Source organism: Pseudophryne corroboree, chromosome 5 (genome assembly GCF_028390025.1).
Source record: "Pseudophryne corroboree isolate aPseCor3 chromosome 5, aPseCor3.hap2, whole genome shotgun sequence".
Lineage (NCBI taxonomy): Eukaryota > Metazoa > Chordata > Amphibia > Anura > Myobatrachidae > Pseudophryne > Pseudophryne corroboree.
Window position 1 is genome coordinate 656,306,961 of NC_086448.1, and position 15,553 is coordinate 656,322,513.

The following is a 15,553-nucleotide window of genomic DNA, read 5'->3' on the forward strand; positions in this document are numbered from 1 at the left end:
CAAAGGGTAAGTAGGTATAGGGCTACTCTTGTTTTGTTTGAAACTTTTTGAGCATAGCAGGGCTATCGCAGCCCTGCTATGCTAAAATACACTCCCCCATAAGCGGCGTCAACTTGATCGCACAAGCAGCAAAAAGTTGCTACGTGCGATCAACTCGGAATGACCCCCAACATCCCTTATGGACTACGAGAAAAGGATTTACCGGTAGGTAATTAAAATCCTATTTTCTCTAGCATCCATAAAGGATATTGGGGAATCCAGTACGATGGGGACGTCCCAAAGCACTGCCTGCCCAAACCGGGCATCCTCTTTGGCCAGGGTATAAAATTTGTAGAACTTAACAAAAGTATTCTTCACCCGACCAGGTAGCAGCTCGGCAAAGTTGTAAGGCCGAGACTCCACGGGCAGCCGTCCAGGAAGAACCCACTGATCTTGTAGAGTGGGCCTTCAGAGATTTAGGAACATGTAAGGCTGCCGACACACAGGCCTGTTGAATAGTAAGCCTAATCCGTCGAGCAATGGACTGCTTTGTAGCAGGACAACCCTTTTTCTGTGCATCATAGAGCACGAACAAAGAAACCGTCTTTCTGATCCAAGCTGTTCTCTTGACATAGATTTTCAAGGCTCGCACAGCATCCAATGCCTCCGGAGGAGCAGAAGCACCAGAACTGGACGTAATCACAATAGGCTGATTCAAGTGGAATGCAGAGACAACCTTCGGCAGGAACTGCTGCCTAGTGCGGAGCTCCGCTCTGTCCTCGGACTTTTACACGACAAGGCCCCCAATTCTGAGACACACCGAGCAGAAGCCAGTGCCAGTAACATCACCGTCTTCCACGTGAGGTACGTGTCTTCTACCGTCATCAGAGGTTCAAACCAGGAAGACTGTAGAAATTCCAACACTACATTCAGATCCCAGGGTGCTGTAGGCAGCACAAAAGGAGGTTGTACTGTATGTGGAGTACCCCCTTGCAAGAAGGTCTGAACTTCTGGCAACACTGACAATTTCTTCTGGAAGAATATGGAGGGGGCTGAAATCTGGACCTCAATGGAACCCAGACGTAAGCCCTTATCCACACTAGCCTGCAGGAAACATAAAAACGTCCCAAGAGAAACTCAGCAGGCAGATACGTGCGTTCCTCGCACCAAGAGATATATCTCTTCTAGATATGATGAAAGTGTTTTGACGTTACAGGTTTCCTGGCCTGAACCATGGTAGCAATACCCTTTTTGGAAAGCTAGGATGTTCTGCTCAACCTCCATGCTGTCAAATGAAGTCGCCGTAAGTCCGGGAAGACGAACAGTCCTTGTTAAAGAAGATCTCTTCGTAGTGGTAGAGGCCAAGGGACTTCGACGGACATGTCCAGAAGATCAGCATACCACACCCTTCGAGGCCAATCCGGGGCAATTAGAATTGCCTGGACTCCATGATTTCTGAAGCACTTGAGCGCTCTCGGGAGCAACGGAATCGGAGGAAACAGGTAGACCAGCTGGTAAGGCCAAGATGACGTCAGTTTGTCTACTGCCCTCGCCTGAAGGTCCCTGGTTTGTGAGCAATACCAGTGAAGCTTCTTGTTGAGACGAGAAGCCATCATGTCCATTTGCGGGCAGCCCCACCGGTTGATGACCTGCTGGAACACCTGCTGGTGGAGTCCCCACTCCCCCGGCTGGAGATCGTGACGACTCAGGAAATCCACTTCCCAGATGTCCACACCCGGAATGTAGATTGCGGACACTGCTCTTGCATTTCTTTCCGCCCAGAGGAGTATCTTCGACACCTCTCGCATTCAGGCTCTGCTTTTTGTCCTTCCTTGTCGATTGATGTACGCCACTGCTGTGGCGTTGTCCGACTGCACCTAGATTCCGTGATCCTTGAGCAGAGAAGAGGCTTGAAGCAGAGCATTATATCAATTGCATTGATCGGAAGGCTGCTTTCGTGGGCTGACCACCTGCCCTGGAACTGCGCCCCTTGGGTGACAGCTCCCCATTCTCATATACTCGCATCTCTCGTGAGCAGGGTCCAATCTGGAATTCCGAAACTCCGGCCATCCAGTAGATTGGAGGACTGCAGCCACCACAGGAGGGAAATTCTGGCCTGAGGCGACAGCTGTATCATCCGGTGCATCTGAATATGTGAACCAGACCATTTGCTCAGGAGTTCCAGCTGAAAACTTCTGGCATGGAACCTGCCATATTGGATCGCCTCGTAGGAGGCGAACATCTTCGCCAATAATAGTATGCAAAGATGGATGGACACTCGAGCATGTCGGAGTACCATGCGGACCATCTCCTGAAGTGTTCTCGCTTTGTCTTCTTGTAGGAACATCCTCTGGGCCACAGTATCCAGCAACATCCCCAGGAACAGGAGCCTCTGAGTTGGCTCCAAGTGGGAATTCTGTAAGTTGAGGATCCACCAATGGTCTGACAGAAGATGGATAGTGCGGTTGATATGGAGCAATAAAAGCTCCCTGGATCTTGCCTTTATCAGAAGATCGTCCAGATAAGGGACAGCATTAACCCCCTGTACACGGAGTTAGAACATCATCTCCGCCATCACATTCGTGAATACGCTCAGGGCTGTGGACAGACCCAAAGGGCAGTGCCTGAAATTGGAAGTGATCGTTCAGCCGGGCGAACCGCCGATACGCCTGATGAGGCAGCCAAATTGGAATATAGAGGTAGGTGTCCTTGATATCCAAGGAGACCATGAATTCCTGTTCTTCCAGGCCCACAATCACTGCTCGCAGGGATTCCATCTTGACACTGTTCCACATCGCAGACTGCTAAATAAACTTGAAAGTTTGGGATTGGATATTAGAATTATTGAATGGATAAGATCTTGGTTGAAGGATAGAAAACAGAGAGTTGTGGTAAATGGAGTGCATTCACAGGATGGAAATGTTACCAGTGGAGTACCCCAGGGATCTGTACTTGGACCAGTGCTTTTTAATATCTTTATTGGTGACATTGCAAATGGCATTAAAGGGAAAGTATGCCTTTTTGCAGATGACACAAATGTATGCAACAGGGTAGACACACCAGGTGGGGTAAAACAAATGATTGAGGATCTAGGTAGACTAGAGGAATGGTCAAGAGTGTGGCAATTACAGTTTAATGCCAAAAAATGCAAAATCATGCACTTGGGTCTCAAAAATCCAAAGGCTAAATATAGTATTAATGGCACTATTCTGGAAACTACTGAGGAGGAAAGGGATCTAGGAGTCACTATTTCAGATGACTTAAAGGCAGGTAAGCAATGTAACAAAGCAATGAGGAAGGCTAGTCAGATGCTTGGCTGCATTGGGAGAGGAATCAGCAGCAGAAAGAAAATAAGAATTTACTTACCGATAATTCTATTTCTCGTAGTCCGTAGTGGATGCTGGGGACTCCGTCAGGACCATGGGGGATAGCGGGCTCCGCAGGAGACAGGGCACATCTAAAAAGCTTTTTAGGTCACATGGTGTGTACTGGCTCCTCCCCCTATGACCCTCCTCCAAGCCTCAGTTAGGTACTGTGCCCGGACGAGCGTACACAATAAGGAAGGATCTTGAATCCCGGGTAAGACTCATACCAGCCACACCAATCACCCCGTACAACTTGTGATCTGAACCCAGTTAACAGTATGATAACAAAACGAAGTAGCCTCCGAAAAGATGGCTCACAACAATAGTAATAACCCGATTTTTGTAACAATAACTATGTACAAGCATTGCAGACAATCCGCACTTGGGATGGGCGCCCAGCATCCACTACGGACTACGAGAAATAGAATTATCGGTAAGTAAATTCTTATTTTCTCTAACGTCCTAGTGGATGCTGGGGACTCCGTCAGGACCATGGGGATTATACCAAAGCTCCCAAACGGGCGGGAGAGTGCGGATGACTCTGCAGCACCGAATGAGAGAACTCCAGGTCCTCCTTAGCCAGAGTATCAAAATTTGTAAAATTTTACAAACGTGTTCTCCCCTGACCACGTAGCTGCTCGGCAAAGTTGTAATGCCGAGACTCCTCGGGCAGCCGCCCAGGATGAGCCCACCTTCCTTGTGGAATGGGCATCTACATATTTCGTCTGTGGCAGGCCTGCCACAGAATGTGCAAGCTGAATTGTACTACAAATCCAGCGTGCAATAGACTGCTTAGAAGCATGAGCACCCAGCTTGTTGGGTGTATACAGTATAAACAGCAAGTCAGACTTTCTGACTCCAGCCGTCCTAACTATATATATATATATATATATATATATTTTTAGGGCCCTGACCACGTCTAGTAACTTGGAGTCCTCCAAGTCCCTAGTAGCCGCAGGCACCACAAGAGGTTGTTTCAGGTGAAAACGCTGACACCCCTTCATGAAGAAACTGGAGACGAGTCCCAGTTCTGTCCTGTTCAAATGGAAAATTTTAATATGGGCTTTTGTAAGACAAAGCCGCCCATTCTGCCAATCGCCTGGCCGAGGCCAGGGCTAACAACATGGTCACTTCCCATGTGAGATATTTGTCAACAGCATGGTCACTTTCCATGTGAGATATTTCAAATCCACAGATTTGAGCGGTTCAAACCACTATGATTTTAAGAAATCCCAACACTATGTTGAGATCTCACGGTGCCCCTAGGGGCACAAAAAAGCTGTATATGCAATACATCCTTTACAATCTGGACTTCAGGAACTGAAGTCAATTCTTTCTGGAAGAAAATCTACAGGGCCGAAATTTAAATGTTAATGAACCCCAATTTGAGGTCCAAAACACTCCTGTTTTCAGGAAGTGTAGAAATCGACCTAGTTGAATTTCCGTCGTGGAGCCTTCCTGGCCTCACCCACGCAACATATTTTCACCACATGTGGTGATGACGTTGTGCGGTCACCTCCTTCCTGGCTTTGACCAGGGTAGGTATGACCTCTTATGGAATGCCTTTTCCCCTCAGGATCCGGCATTCAACCGCCGTGCCGTCAAACGCAGCCGCGGTAAGTCTTGGAATAGACATGGTACTTGCTGAATCAAGTCCCTTCTTAGCTCCCCAGGCCCTTAGTCCTCTGTGAGCATTTCTTGAAGTTCCGGGTACCAAGTCCCTCTTGGCCAATCCGGAGCCACTAGTATAGTTCATACTCCTCTATGTCTTATAATTCTCAATACCCTGGTTATGAGAAACAGAGGAGGGAACACATACACAGACTGGTACACCCACGGTGTTACCAGAACATCCGCAGCTATCGCCTGAAGGTCTCATGACCTGGCGGAATACCTGTCCCGTTTTTGTTCGGGCGGGACGCCATCATGTCCACCTTTGGTCTTTGCCAACGGTCCACAATCATGTTGAAAAACTTCCCTATGAAGTTTCCACTCTCCCGGGTGGAGGTCATGCCTGCTGAGGAAGTCTGCTTCCCAGTCGTCCACTCCCGGAAAGAACACTGCTGACAGTGCTATCACATGATTTTCCGCCTAGCGAAAAATCCTTGCAGTTTTCACTGCCCTCCTGCTTCTTGTGCCGCCCTTCTGTTTACGTGGGCGACTGCCGTGATGTTATCCCACTGGATCAATACCGGCTGACCTTGAAGCAGAGGTCTAGCTAAGTTTAGAGCATTATAAATTTGCTCTAAGCTTATTTATGCGGAGAGAATTCTCCAGACTTAATCACACTTCCCTGGAAATTTTTTCCCTGTGTGACTGTTCCCCAGCCTCTCAGGCTGGCCTCCGTGGTCACCGGCATCCAATCCTGAATGCCGAATCTGCGGCCCTCTAGAAGATGAGCACTCTGTAATCACCACAGGAGAGACACCCTTTTCCTTGGATATAGGGTTATCCGCTGATGCATCTGAGGATGCGATCCGGACCATTTGTCCAGCAGATCCCACTGAAGAGTTCTTGCGGGAAATCTGCCGAATGGAATTGCTTCGTAATAAGCCACCATTTTTACCAGGACTCTTGTGCAATGATGCACTGACACTTTTCCTGGTTTTAGGAGGATCCCGATTAGCTCGGATAACTCCCTGGTTTTCTCCACTGGGAGAAACACGTTTTTCTGGACTGTGTCCAGAATCTTCCCTAGGAACAGTAGACGTGTCGTCGGAAAAAGCTGCGATTTTGGAATATTTAGAATCCACTCGTGCTGTCGTAGAACTACTTAAGATAGTGCTACTCCGACCTCCAACTGTTCTCTGGACCTTGCCCTTATCAGGAAAGCGTCCATGTTTCTTTTAAGAAAAATCATCATTCCGGCCATTACCTTGGTAAAGACCCGGGGCGCCGTGGACCATCCAAACGGCAGCGTCTGAACTGATAGTGACAGTTCTGTACCAGGAACCTGAAGTACCCTTGGTGAGAAGGGCAAATTTGGACCTGTAGGTAAACGTCCCTGATATCCAGTGACATCATATCGTCCCCTTCTTCCTGGTTCGCTATCACTGCTCCGAGTGACTCCATCTTGATTTGAATGCTTGTATGTAAGTGTTCAAATATTTCAGATCTCACCGAGCCGGTTGGCTTCAGTACCACAATATAGTGTGGAATACTACCCCCTTCCTTGTTGTAAGAAGGGTACTTTGATTATCACCTGCTGGGAATACAGCCTGTGAATTGTGTGAGGGGGAGACGTCTCGAATTTCCAATGTACACCTGGGATATTACATGTAGGATCCCGGAGTTCCCTTGCGAGTGTTGCTGAAACTCTTGAGATGACCCCCTACCGCACCTGAGTCCGCTTGTACGGCCCCAGCGTTATGCTGCGGACTTGGCAGAAGCCGTGAGGAGCTTCTGTTCCTGGGAATGAGCTGCTTGCTGCAGTCTTCTTCCCTTTCCTCTCCCCCTGGGCAGATATGACTGGCCTTCGCCCGCCTGCCCGTATGGGGACGAAAGGACTGAGACTGAAAAGACTGTGTCCTTTTCTGCCAATATGTGACTCGGGGTAACAAAAGGTGGATTTTTCAGCTGTTGCCATGGCCACCAGGTCCAATGGACCGCCCCTTTATACGGCAATACTTCCATATGCCGTCTGGAATCTGCCTCACCTGACCACTGTCGTGTCTTCGTCTGGCAGATATGTACATCACATTTACTCTTTGATGCCAGAATGCAAATATGCCTCTGCGCATCACACATATATAGAAATGCATCCCTAAAATGCTCTATAGACAATAAAATCCTGTCCCTGTCAAGGGTATCAAAATTTTCAGTCAGGAAATCCGACCAAGCCCCCTCAGCGCTGCACATCCAGGCTGAGGCGATTGCTGGTCGTAGTATAACACCAGTATGTGTGTATATACTGTTATGATATTTTTCAGCTTCCTATCAGCTGGCTCCTTGAGGGCGGCCGTATCTGGAAACGGTAACGCCATGTTTTTTATATGCGTGTGAGCGCCTTGTCCACCCTAAGGTGTGTTTTCCAACTCGCCCTTACTACTGGCGGGAAAAAGGGTATACCGCCCATAACTTTCTGTCGGAGGAACCCCACGTATCATCACACACTTCATTTAATTTATCTGATTCAGGCAAAACTACAAGTAGTTTATTCCCACCCTACAAAATACCCTTATTTGTGGTACTTGTGGTATCAGAAATACGTAACACCTCCTTCATTGCCCTTAACATGTAACTTGTGGCCCTAAAGGAAAAATACGTTTGTTTCTTCACCGTCGACACTGGGGTCAGTGTCCGTGTCAGTGTCTGTCGACCGACTGAGGAAAATGGGCGTTTTTACAAGCCCCTGACGGTGTCTGAGACGCCTGGACCGATACTAATTTGTCCGCCGGCTGTCTCATGTCGTCAACCGGCTTGCAGCGTGTTGACATTATCACGTAATTCCATAAGTAAGCCATCCATTCTGGTGTCGACTCCCTAGAGAGTGACATCACCATTACAGGCAATTTTCTCCGTCTCCTCACCAACATTTTCCTCATACATGTCGACACACACGTACCGACCTACAGCACACACATACAGGGAATGCTCTGATAGAGGACAGGACCCACTAGCCCTTTGGGGAGACAGAGGGAGAGTTTGCCAGCACACACCAAAAGCGCCATAATGTATATAACAACCCTAGAAGGTGTTGTTTCTATATATGGGCTCTTAATATATAATTATATCGCCAATTTATGCCCCCCTTCTCTTTAACCCTGTTTCTGTAGTGCAGGGGAGAGTGGGAGCCTTCCTCACCAGCGGAGCTGGTCAGGAAAATGGCGCTGAGTGCTGAGGAGAATAAGCTCCGCCCCTTTCACGGCGGGCTTTTCTCCCGGTTATTAGGAAAACTGGCCTGGGTTAAATACATACATATAGCCTTAATGGCTATATGTGATGTATTTATTTGCCAAATAGGTATTTATATTGCTGCCCAGGGCGCCCCCAGCAGCGCCCTGCACCCTCCGTGACCGTGTCAGTGAGCCGTGTAGCAACAATGGCGCACAGCTGCAGTGCTGTGCGCTACCTCTCTGAAGACTGTGAAGTCTTCTGCCGCCTGTTTCCGGACCTCCGTTCCGCCGTCTTTCTTCAGCGTCTGTAAGGGGGATCGGCGGCGCGGCTCCGGGACGAACCCCAGGCTGACCTGTGTTCCGACTCCCTCTGGAGCTCAGTGTCCAGTAGCCTAAAACTTCAATCCTCCTGCACGCAGGTGAGTTGCAAGTCTCTCCCCTAAGTCCCTCGTTGCAGTGATCCTGTCGCCAGCAGGAATCACTGATTAGAAACCTAAAAAAAAACTTTACTAAACAGCTCCTTAAGAGAGCCATCCAGTTTGCACCCTTCTCGGACGGGCACAAAAACCTAACTGAGGCTTGGAGGAGGGTCATAGGGGGAGGAGCCAGTACACACCATGTGACCTAAAAAGCTTTTTAGATGTGCCCTGTCTCCTGCGGAGCCCGCTATCCCCCATGGTCCTGACGGAGTCCCCAGCATCCACTAGGACGTTAGAGAAAGAAGTAATAATGCCACTGTATAGGTTATTGGTACGGCCTCATCTAGAATACGGTGTTCAATTCTGGAGGCCATATCTTCAAAAGGATATTAATACATTAGAAGCTGTACAAAGAAGGGCAACTAAAATAGTGCATGGCCTACATCACAAAACATACCCAGAAAGACTAAGAAATCTCAATATGTATAGTTTGGAGGAGAGAAGGGAAAGGGGGGACATGATAGAAACTTTCAAATATATCAAGGGTTTTAACAATGTCCAGGAGGGAAACATTCTCCAAATGGAGAAGCAATAGGACACGAGGACATGCACTGAGACTGGATGGGGGGAGGTTCAGGGGAAATTTGCGGAAAAATTACTTCACAGAAAGGGTAGTGGACAAGTGGAATAGCCTCCCATCGGAGGTGGTAGAGGCTAAGACAGTAGAGCAATTTAAACATGCATGGGATAGACATAAGGATATCCTTACAAAGAAATAAGGATCAATTAAGGTTAGAGATAAAAAAAAAAAAAAGGGGCAGACTAGATGGGCCAAGTGGTTCTTATTTGCCGACAAATTCTATGTTTCTATGTAACTTGAACACATTCAAATAAGGATTCAAGGATTTTAGATTCAAAATGGGTCTTACCGAACCATCCGGTTTCGGCACCACAAATAGGTTGGAGTAAAACCCCTTTCCGTGTTGCGGTATTGGTACTGGAACAATGATGTGGGACTGGACCAACTTTTGGATTGCCTGTTGCAACATAACTTGCATATCCTCCAAAGCTGGTAAGCTTGATTTGAGAAATCGTTAGGGAGGAGTACTGTGGAACTCCAGCTTGTAGACTTCAGAAACAAGATTTCTGACCCAGGTATCCTGGCAGGAAGTCTCTCAGATGCGGCTGAAGTGACGCAGTCGAGCTCCCACCTCGAGATCCCCTCAGGGTTGGTGGGCACCGTCATGCTGAGGCCCTAGCGGAAGCAGAACTGGTGGTCTGTTCCTGAGAGCTGGTGATTGCAGGTTTTCTGGACTTACCTCTGGTGCCTCTAGTCGCATTGGAGGCACCTCTGGCCTTAGATCGAAAACTGTGAGACCGAAAAGGACTGGAGAGACGTCCCCAGATAGGAGCGTCTCGCCGGCGGGGCCTCAGAGGGGAGAAACATGGATTTCCCAGCCGTAACTTTGGAAATCCAGATATCCAATTCAACCCCAAAGAGCCATTCCCCAGAAAAGGGGAGGGATTCTACACTATATTTGGATTCTGTGTCCGCAATCCACTGACGCAACCACAAGGCCCTGCACGCCGATACTTCCATGGCAGAAGTCCTAGCATTAATGATCCCCATCTCCTTGAGCGAATCACAGTGGACACGTGTAATGTCCTGAATGTGTTTTAGGAGGGTTACCACAGCGACCAAGGGCTTATCCCCCAAGAGGCCCCCCTGAATTTGGGTGGCCCAGAAATTAATTTCATGGGTCATCCAGCAACCCGCAATGACCGGCCTTTGTGAGACACCTGCTGCCATGTAAATAGATTTGAGTGTAGTCTCTATCTTCCTGTCCCCAAGATCCTTCATGGTAAAGGAGCCCGGGGCAGGCAGCACCGCCTTTTTGGACAGGCGAGAGACTGACACATCCACCCTAGTGGGTTCCTCCCAAAATTTTCTACCTTCAGGAGAAAATGGGAAAGTGCGCAAATATTTTTTGTCTGTATTTTTCCAGCAAGCTTGAATAGGTCATCTAACTCTGTAGGATCAGGTAAAGTGACATTAGGCTTGTTTTGAATAAAGGAAAATGACTGCTGTGACACAGCATCCTCTAGAGGGAGCTTTAACACATCCCGTAAAGCCAGAATTAGGGGTTCAATACCCTGAGCAGAATCAGGATCCCCATTAACGGGATCCAAGTTTTCCCAATCCTCCTGTATATCATCTGTATCAGAGAGTAGAACAGGTAACCCACGCTTCTGTGGGCTGTGCTGCATTCTGCCCAAGCAGCTAAATCTGCAAAAGCTTGTTGTAGTAGCTGAGTCTTCTGCACATTAGCAGTGAGGTGGGATTACATATCTGACATCATAGTTTTAAAAGACCCTAACCAGTGGGGCTCTGGACCCTCTCCCCCAGCCCCTTTACTGATTTGTCAAGATTGCATTGTTCACAGGAAACAGAGTCAGTAGATAATGGAGAGAATCTAGTGTGACATACACTACACAGCTTGTGTTTACCCATATTTCACAGTAAGCACAATAACACACATACACACAGACAGTTATAATGCAAGCCTGTCCTACTGCATGTGAGAGGAGACACAGAGAGAGTGGGCACCAGCACACCCTGAGCTGCACAGCCCCAGTGAGGCCGTCAGCTTCTTAAAACAGAGTAAATACTAAGAAATGTAGTCATAAATAGGGGGTGGTATTCACTTTGCCAGCGGTCGGGCTCCCAGCGACCAGCATGCAGGCGCCGGAATCTCGACTGCCGGCATACCGACAGTTCTTCTCCCTCTTGGGGGTCCACGACCCCCCTGGAGGGAGAATAGATAGTGTGGCGCGTGTAGCGCGCCACCGTGAGCGCAGCAAGCCCACAAGGGGCTCATTTGCGCTCGCCCAGCTGTCGGTATGCCGGCGGTCAGGATTCCGGAGCCGGTATGCTGGTCGCCGGGAGACCGTCCGCCGGCAACACATACTACACCCCTAAATAGGATCAGGATAGTGTACACAAGTGGCTCTCCCCCTTTGCTACACCCAGTACCAGATATCCAGTGTGGCTGAGGAGTCAAGAAGTGCTGTGTGTGCTGTATATGGCTGCAGTAAGCAGAGGAAGGCGCCAAAATGCCTCAGGTCCAGCTCTGAGGTAGCTCCGCCCCCTCCAATGGCGCTGGAGTTAATATACATATTATACTGGCAAAAGTCTCCTTTTAAGCTTAAAACATCACATAAGTGCTAGTCAAGCCCTGTTGTGCCAGTTCAACACGGGGATCTTAGCGGGATCCCCCTGGGAGGGTCCCATACGCCGCTCCCGTGGTCAGCCGCACTTTGCACTGGGGACCCCCGGTTTATACTCACCACCGATGTCGCCTTCAGGAAGCATTAGGGGTGTGCGGCGTGCTGCGGCTGTGACAGCCAAGGTACAGTGCCCCACTGAAAAACGTCCTGCAGCAGGGTATCGGCTCTGCACCTCGTAAGGCCGGTGACCCCCCTTCCCCCCAACTCTGGAGTGGTACATCCTCTTATGAGGGCACTTTTTTCTAAACTACCTGTGGGAGGGGGCATAGAGGGGAGGAGCCAGCAAACCCCAGTTGAAGAAATTTAAAGTGCACTGGCTCCTTTGGACCCCGTCTATGCCCCATCGTACTAGATTCCCCAATATTCCTTATGGACGCTAGAGAAAACAAGATTATGGTACTTACCTGCTAAATCTGTTTCTATGCTGCCATGGGGAATACTGGGCACATTCCTGTCCGTTCCTGGTTTTCTTTAGTTGTGTTCGGATTTTGCGTTATACCAGGTCACATCATCCTCACATGTGGATGTGTTTATGTGCCTACTTTTCCCTCCTCCTTCTCTCCTCTGCCTTTGGGCCTTTGCTATTTGAAAACTGTCTGGTCTTGTCAGTGGGTGTGGTATAGGCGAGAAAGAGCCTGAGCTGTCTTAAAAGTGTTTTTTTAGTGCCTAGACTCTTTCAGCATCAACAATATCCAATGGTATCTCCAGTGTCCCCCATGGCATCAGACAAAAAGATTTAGCATTTAAGATCAAAATCTCAGGATGGGTAGATATCAACTACGCACTGAGATCTAACTAAATGGTTCGGGGATTGCGGCTATTAATCAAGATTGCCCACCTAGTGGAAATATATAAATAAACAGTAATTTATAGCACTTAAACCACAATGTGAGCAGGGTATCGGTCTAATATTTTAGTATATGTCACTGTGTGTTGTACGGTGGACGGATTAAACAAATATTGTCAGTAAGGTACAGTACAGTACTCTTTGTGTCTAGCATGGTTATCAACATGTAGCTACATCAATCAATCACATGTCATGACAATGCAAATCAGATTAAATTAATGAACACAGTGTGCACTATACCACTGCCACTACTAATTTCTATACTTTTCTGATTTCTTCTGTTATTGATTAATTTCATCTGATTTGTATTGTCATGACATGTGATTGATTGACGTAGCTATAGGTTGCTAACCGTGGTAGACACAATAATGAGAACATAGTGCACGGTACTTTACGGACAAAGATCAAAATCTTCTTTTTGTCATAATCTACTGCCTTTTATTCCTTGCCTGTGCGGCCCACTGGTGTAAGTAGATACATTCACAAGAGCCATCACAGTTTTACAATATGCATTATGTCCGCAGCATTGTCAAAATGTTGCCACTTTGAATAAGAAACAAAATGAATGTCTTGTAGACCCAAACTCCGCAGTATAATTCAGCAACCATCCCCGATGATACCAGGCAATGGGCATGTGGTCATGACGACTGTACTTTCTCTACAGTTAATATACGGTCGTAATTTCTTGAGGACGGACCCTGCAACAGTCACATACTATGTTACCAAGCAGTTTATGGGATATGTGAGCAACCAGGTGTTTGTCGAAGCCCTCCACTATATGGTATAGTGCTGCTTCAAGCCTGTACAGCTGAGAGGTATGACAGTGCTAACGATATTTGAACTATGGTTCACAAAGCTTAATGTGCAACATCCATAGGAATATAAAAGCCATATGTAAAATCCCTGTATTACAGCACCTTAAACAATAGAAACACCTTCCAACATCAGTTTGGCATGTACATACGTACTTTTTCCTTTTCAGCAATGTAATGAAGCACGAGCCCCAGGACTTCAGCTGCTGCAGCATACACTTCTTTAAATCTTGTTAATGCCAGATTATTGGCAAGAGCTTTAAAATAGCTAAACAGGTGGGGACATAGATTCAGACGGAGTATTAGACTAAACACAAAACAATAAAGTAGCAATTAAATTAGTGTAATTCTGAATGTGTCACTCGTTCGGCTGAAGATAGTGATAACTCACCGATCAGAGTCAATTCCACATTTTGGGTCTAACGGAGACAAGTTGTTAGCGACAACTAAACCCAGCAGCTGAATTCCCAAAGAGTTATCTTTTTTATTAGGATCTGTCCCAGAAAAACCATCATATATTAACCTGAAAAATAAATAAATACTGAATAAAAATGTTTCTTCCATTATATTATATTGCAAAGATACAACTAGGAAAAAGATGGCGCTGCATATGTCTTGTTAAACAATAAAATATGCCATCTACTGACAGAGTTTTATTTTTAAGGTTATGTAATAAATGTTATGTAATAAACAGATTATAATGTGACAGACTATTAAATACAACAGATAATATCACAAATACATACTTGTATGGAATACAAAGACAATCCTTCCAACATTCCAGTACAGTTTTAATGATCTCAAGATTGTGCCTGTACACTGCTCTCTTCTCATGAAACGCATACGTCATCAAGAATTCAAGCAATCTGTTAGCCAGTATCTCATCCTTTGCTGTGCCCTGAGAAACAAACACCATCACATAGAGCCACTGTCTACATGCAAATTGTTTTAAATTTAGTAATTACTTAATTACTAATTATGTTTTTTTTAGTGTCTAGATAAGTATATAATAGTTTTAGCTGTAACTTACGGTGGGTGTGGCGATGCTTGACCAAGAGAGAAGAATCACAACAGTTTCTACCACCATGTAGTGGATCCCTGTTCCACCATTATTTCCAGACACAATCAGCTGTAATATGGGGCCAATCCAAAACTTTGCATAAGGACGGAAAACCTGAAATGCAGGAGTACGATTATTTATAATATTTTATATAATACGATTTCCATACACACACATATAATTACATTACTTATTATAATATATAATATAATAGTTACACATTTGCTTCTTTTCCATGTGGCACTATAAGTACTAAGAATACTGGTAATCAAAACAATTATAATAAACTCTACAATTTAACATGGAGTAAAATTGAGGTTCTTAGCACAATTTTGGAAACAAATGAGGGCCCACCTACCATGTCACAGTGACCTCATCAGGTGAGTTCCTAACATCCCTAATACTGACATATTATATAAATGTATCCAGTATCATAGAACCCATTCTAATATTAAGACAGCAAAATCAAGGATACTAATTAAAACATGAAGGCAGATGGGTGGGGTGCTTGTCCAGGTAGAAGGAGCCTCCACATTCAAGTGTACTGTATGTATGTATGTATGTATGTATGTATGTATGTATGTATGTATATATATATATATATATATATATATATATATAAATATATATATATATATATATATACACACACATATATACACACACACACACACACACACACACACACAGCTCAAAAAAAAAAGGGAACACTAAAATAACACATCCTAGATCTGAATGAATGAAATATTCTTATTAAATACTTTGTTCTTTACATAGTTGAATGTGCTGACAACAAAATCACGCAAAAATTATCAATGGAAATCAAATTTATTAACCCATGGAGGTCTGGATTTGGAATCACACTCAAAATTAAAGTGGAAAAACACACTACAGGCTGATCCAACTTTGATGTAATGTCCTTAAAACAAGTCAAAATGAGGCTCAGTA

General features: G+C 46.1%; 1 protein-coding gene across 1 annotated transcript in view; it reads right to left on the bottom strand.

The window, feature by feature from the left end:
• PRKDC (protein kinase, DNA-activated, catalytic subunit) overlaps positions 1-15,553 on the bottom strand; it is an 836,940-nt gene that overhangs the window by 313,431 nt on the left and 507,956 nt on the right. The window contains exons 49-52 of the mRNA XM_063923695.1: positions 14,576-14,719; positions 14,292-14,443; positions 13,937-14,068; positions 13,702-13,813 (exon numbers count right to left, since the gene is read on the bottom strand). Of these exons, the coding sequence (XP_063779765.1) occupies positions 13,702-13,813; positions 13,937-14,068; positions 14,292-14,443; positions 14,576-14,719 (540 nt within the window). The remainder of the gene's footprint in view (positions 1-13,701; positions 13,814-13,936; positions 14,069-14,291; positions 14,444-14,575; positions 14,720-15,553) is intronic.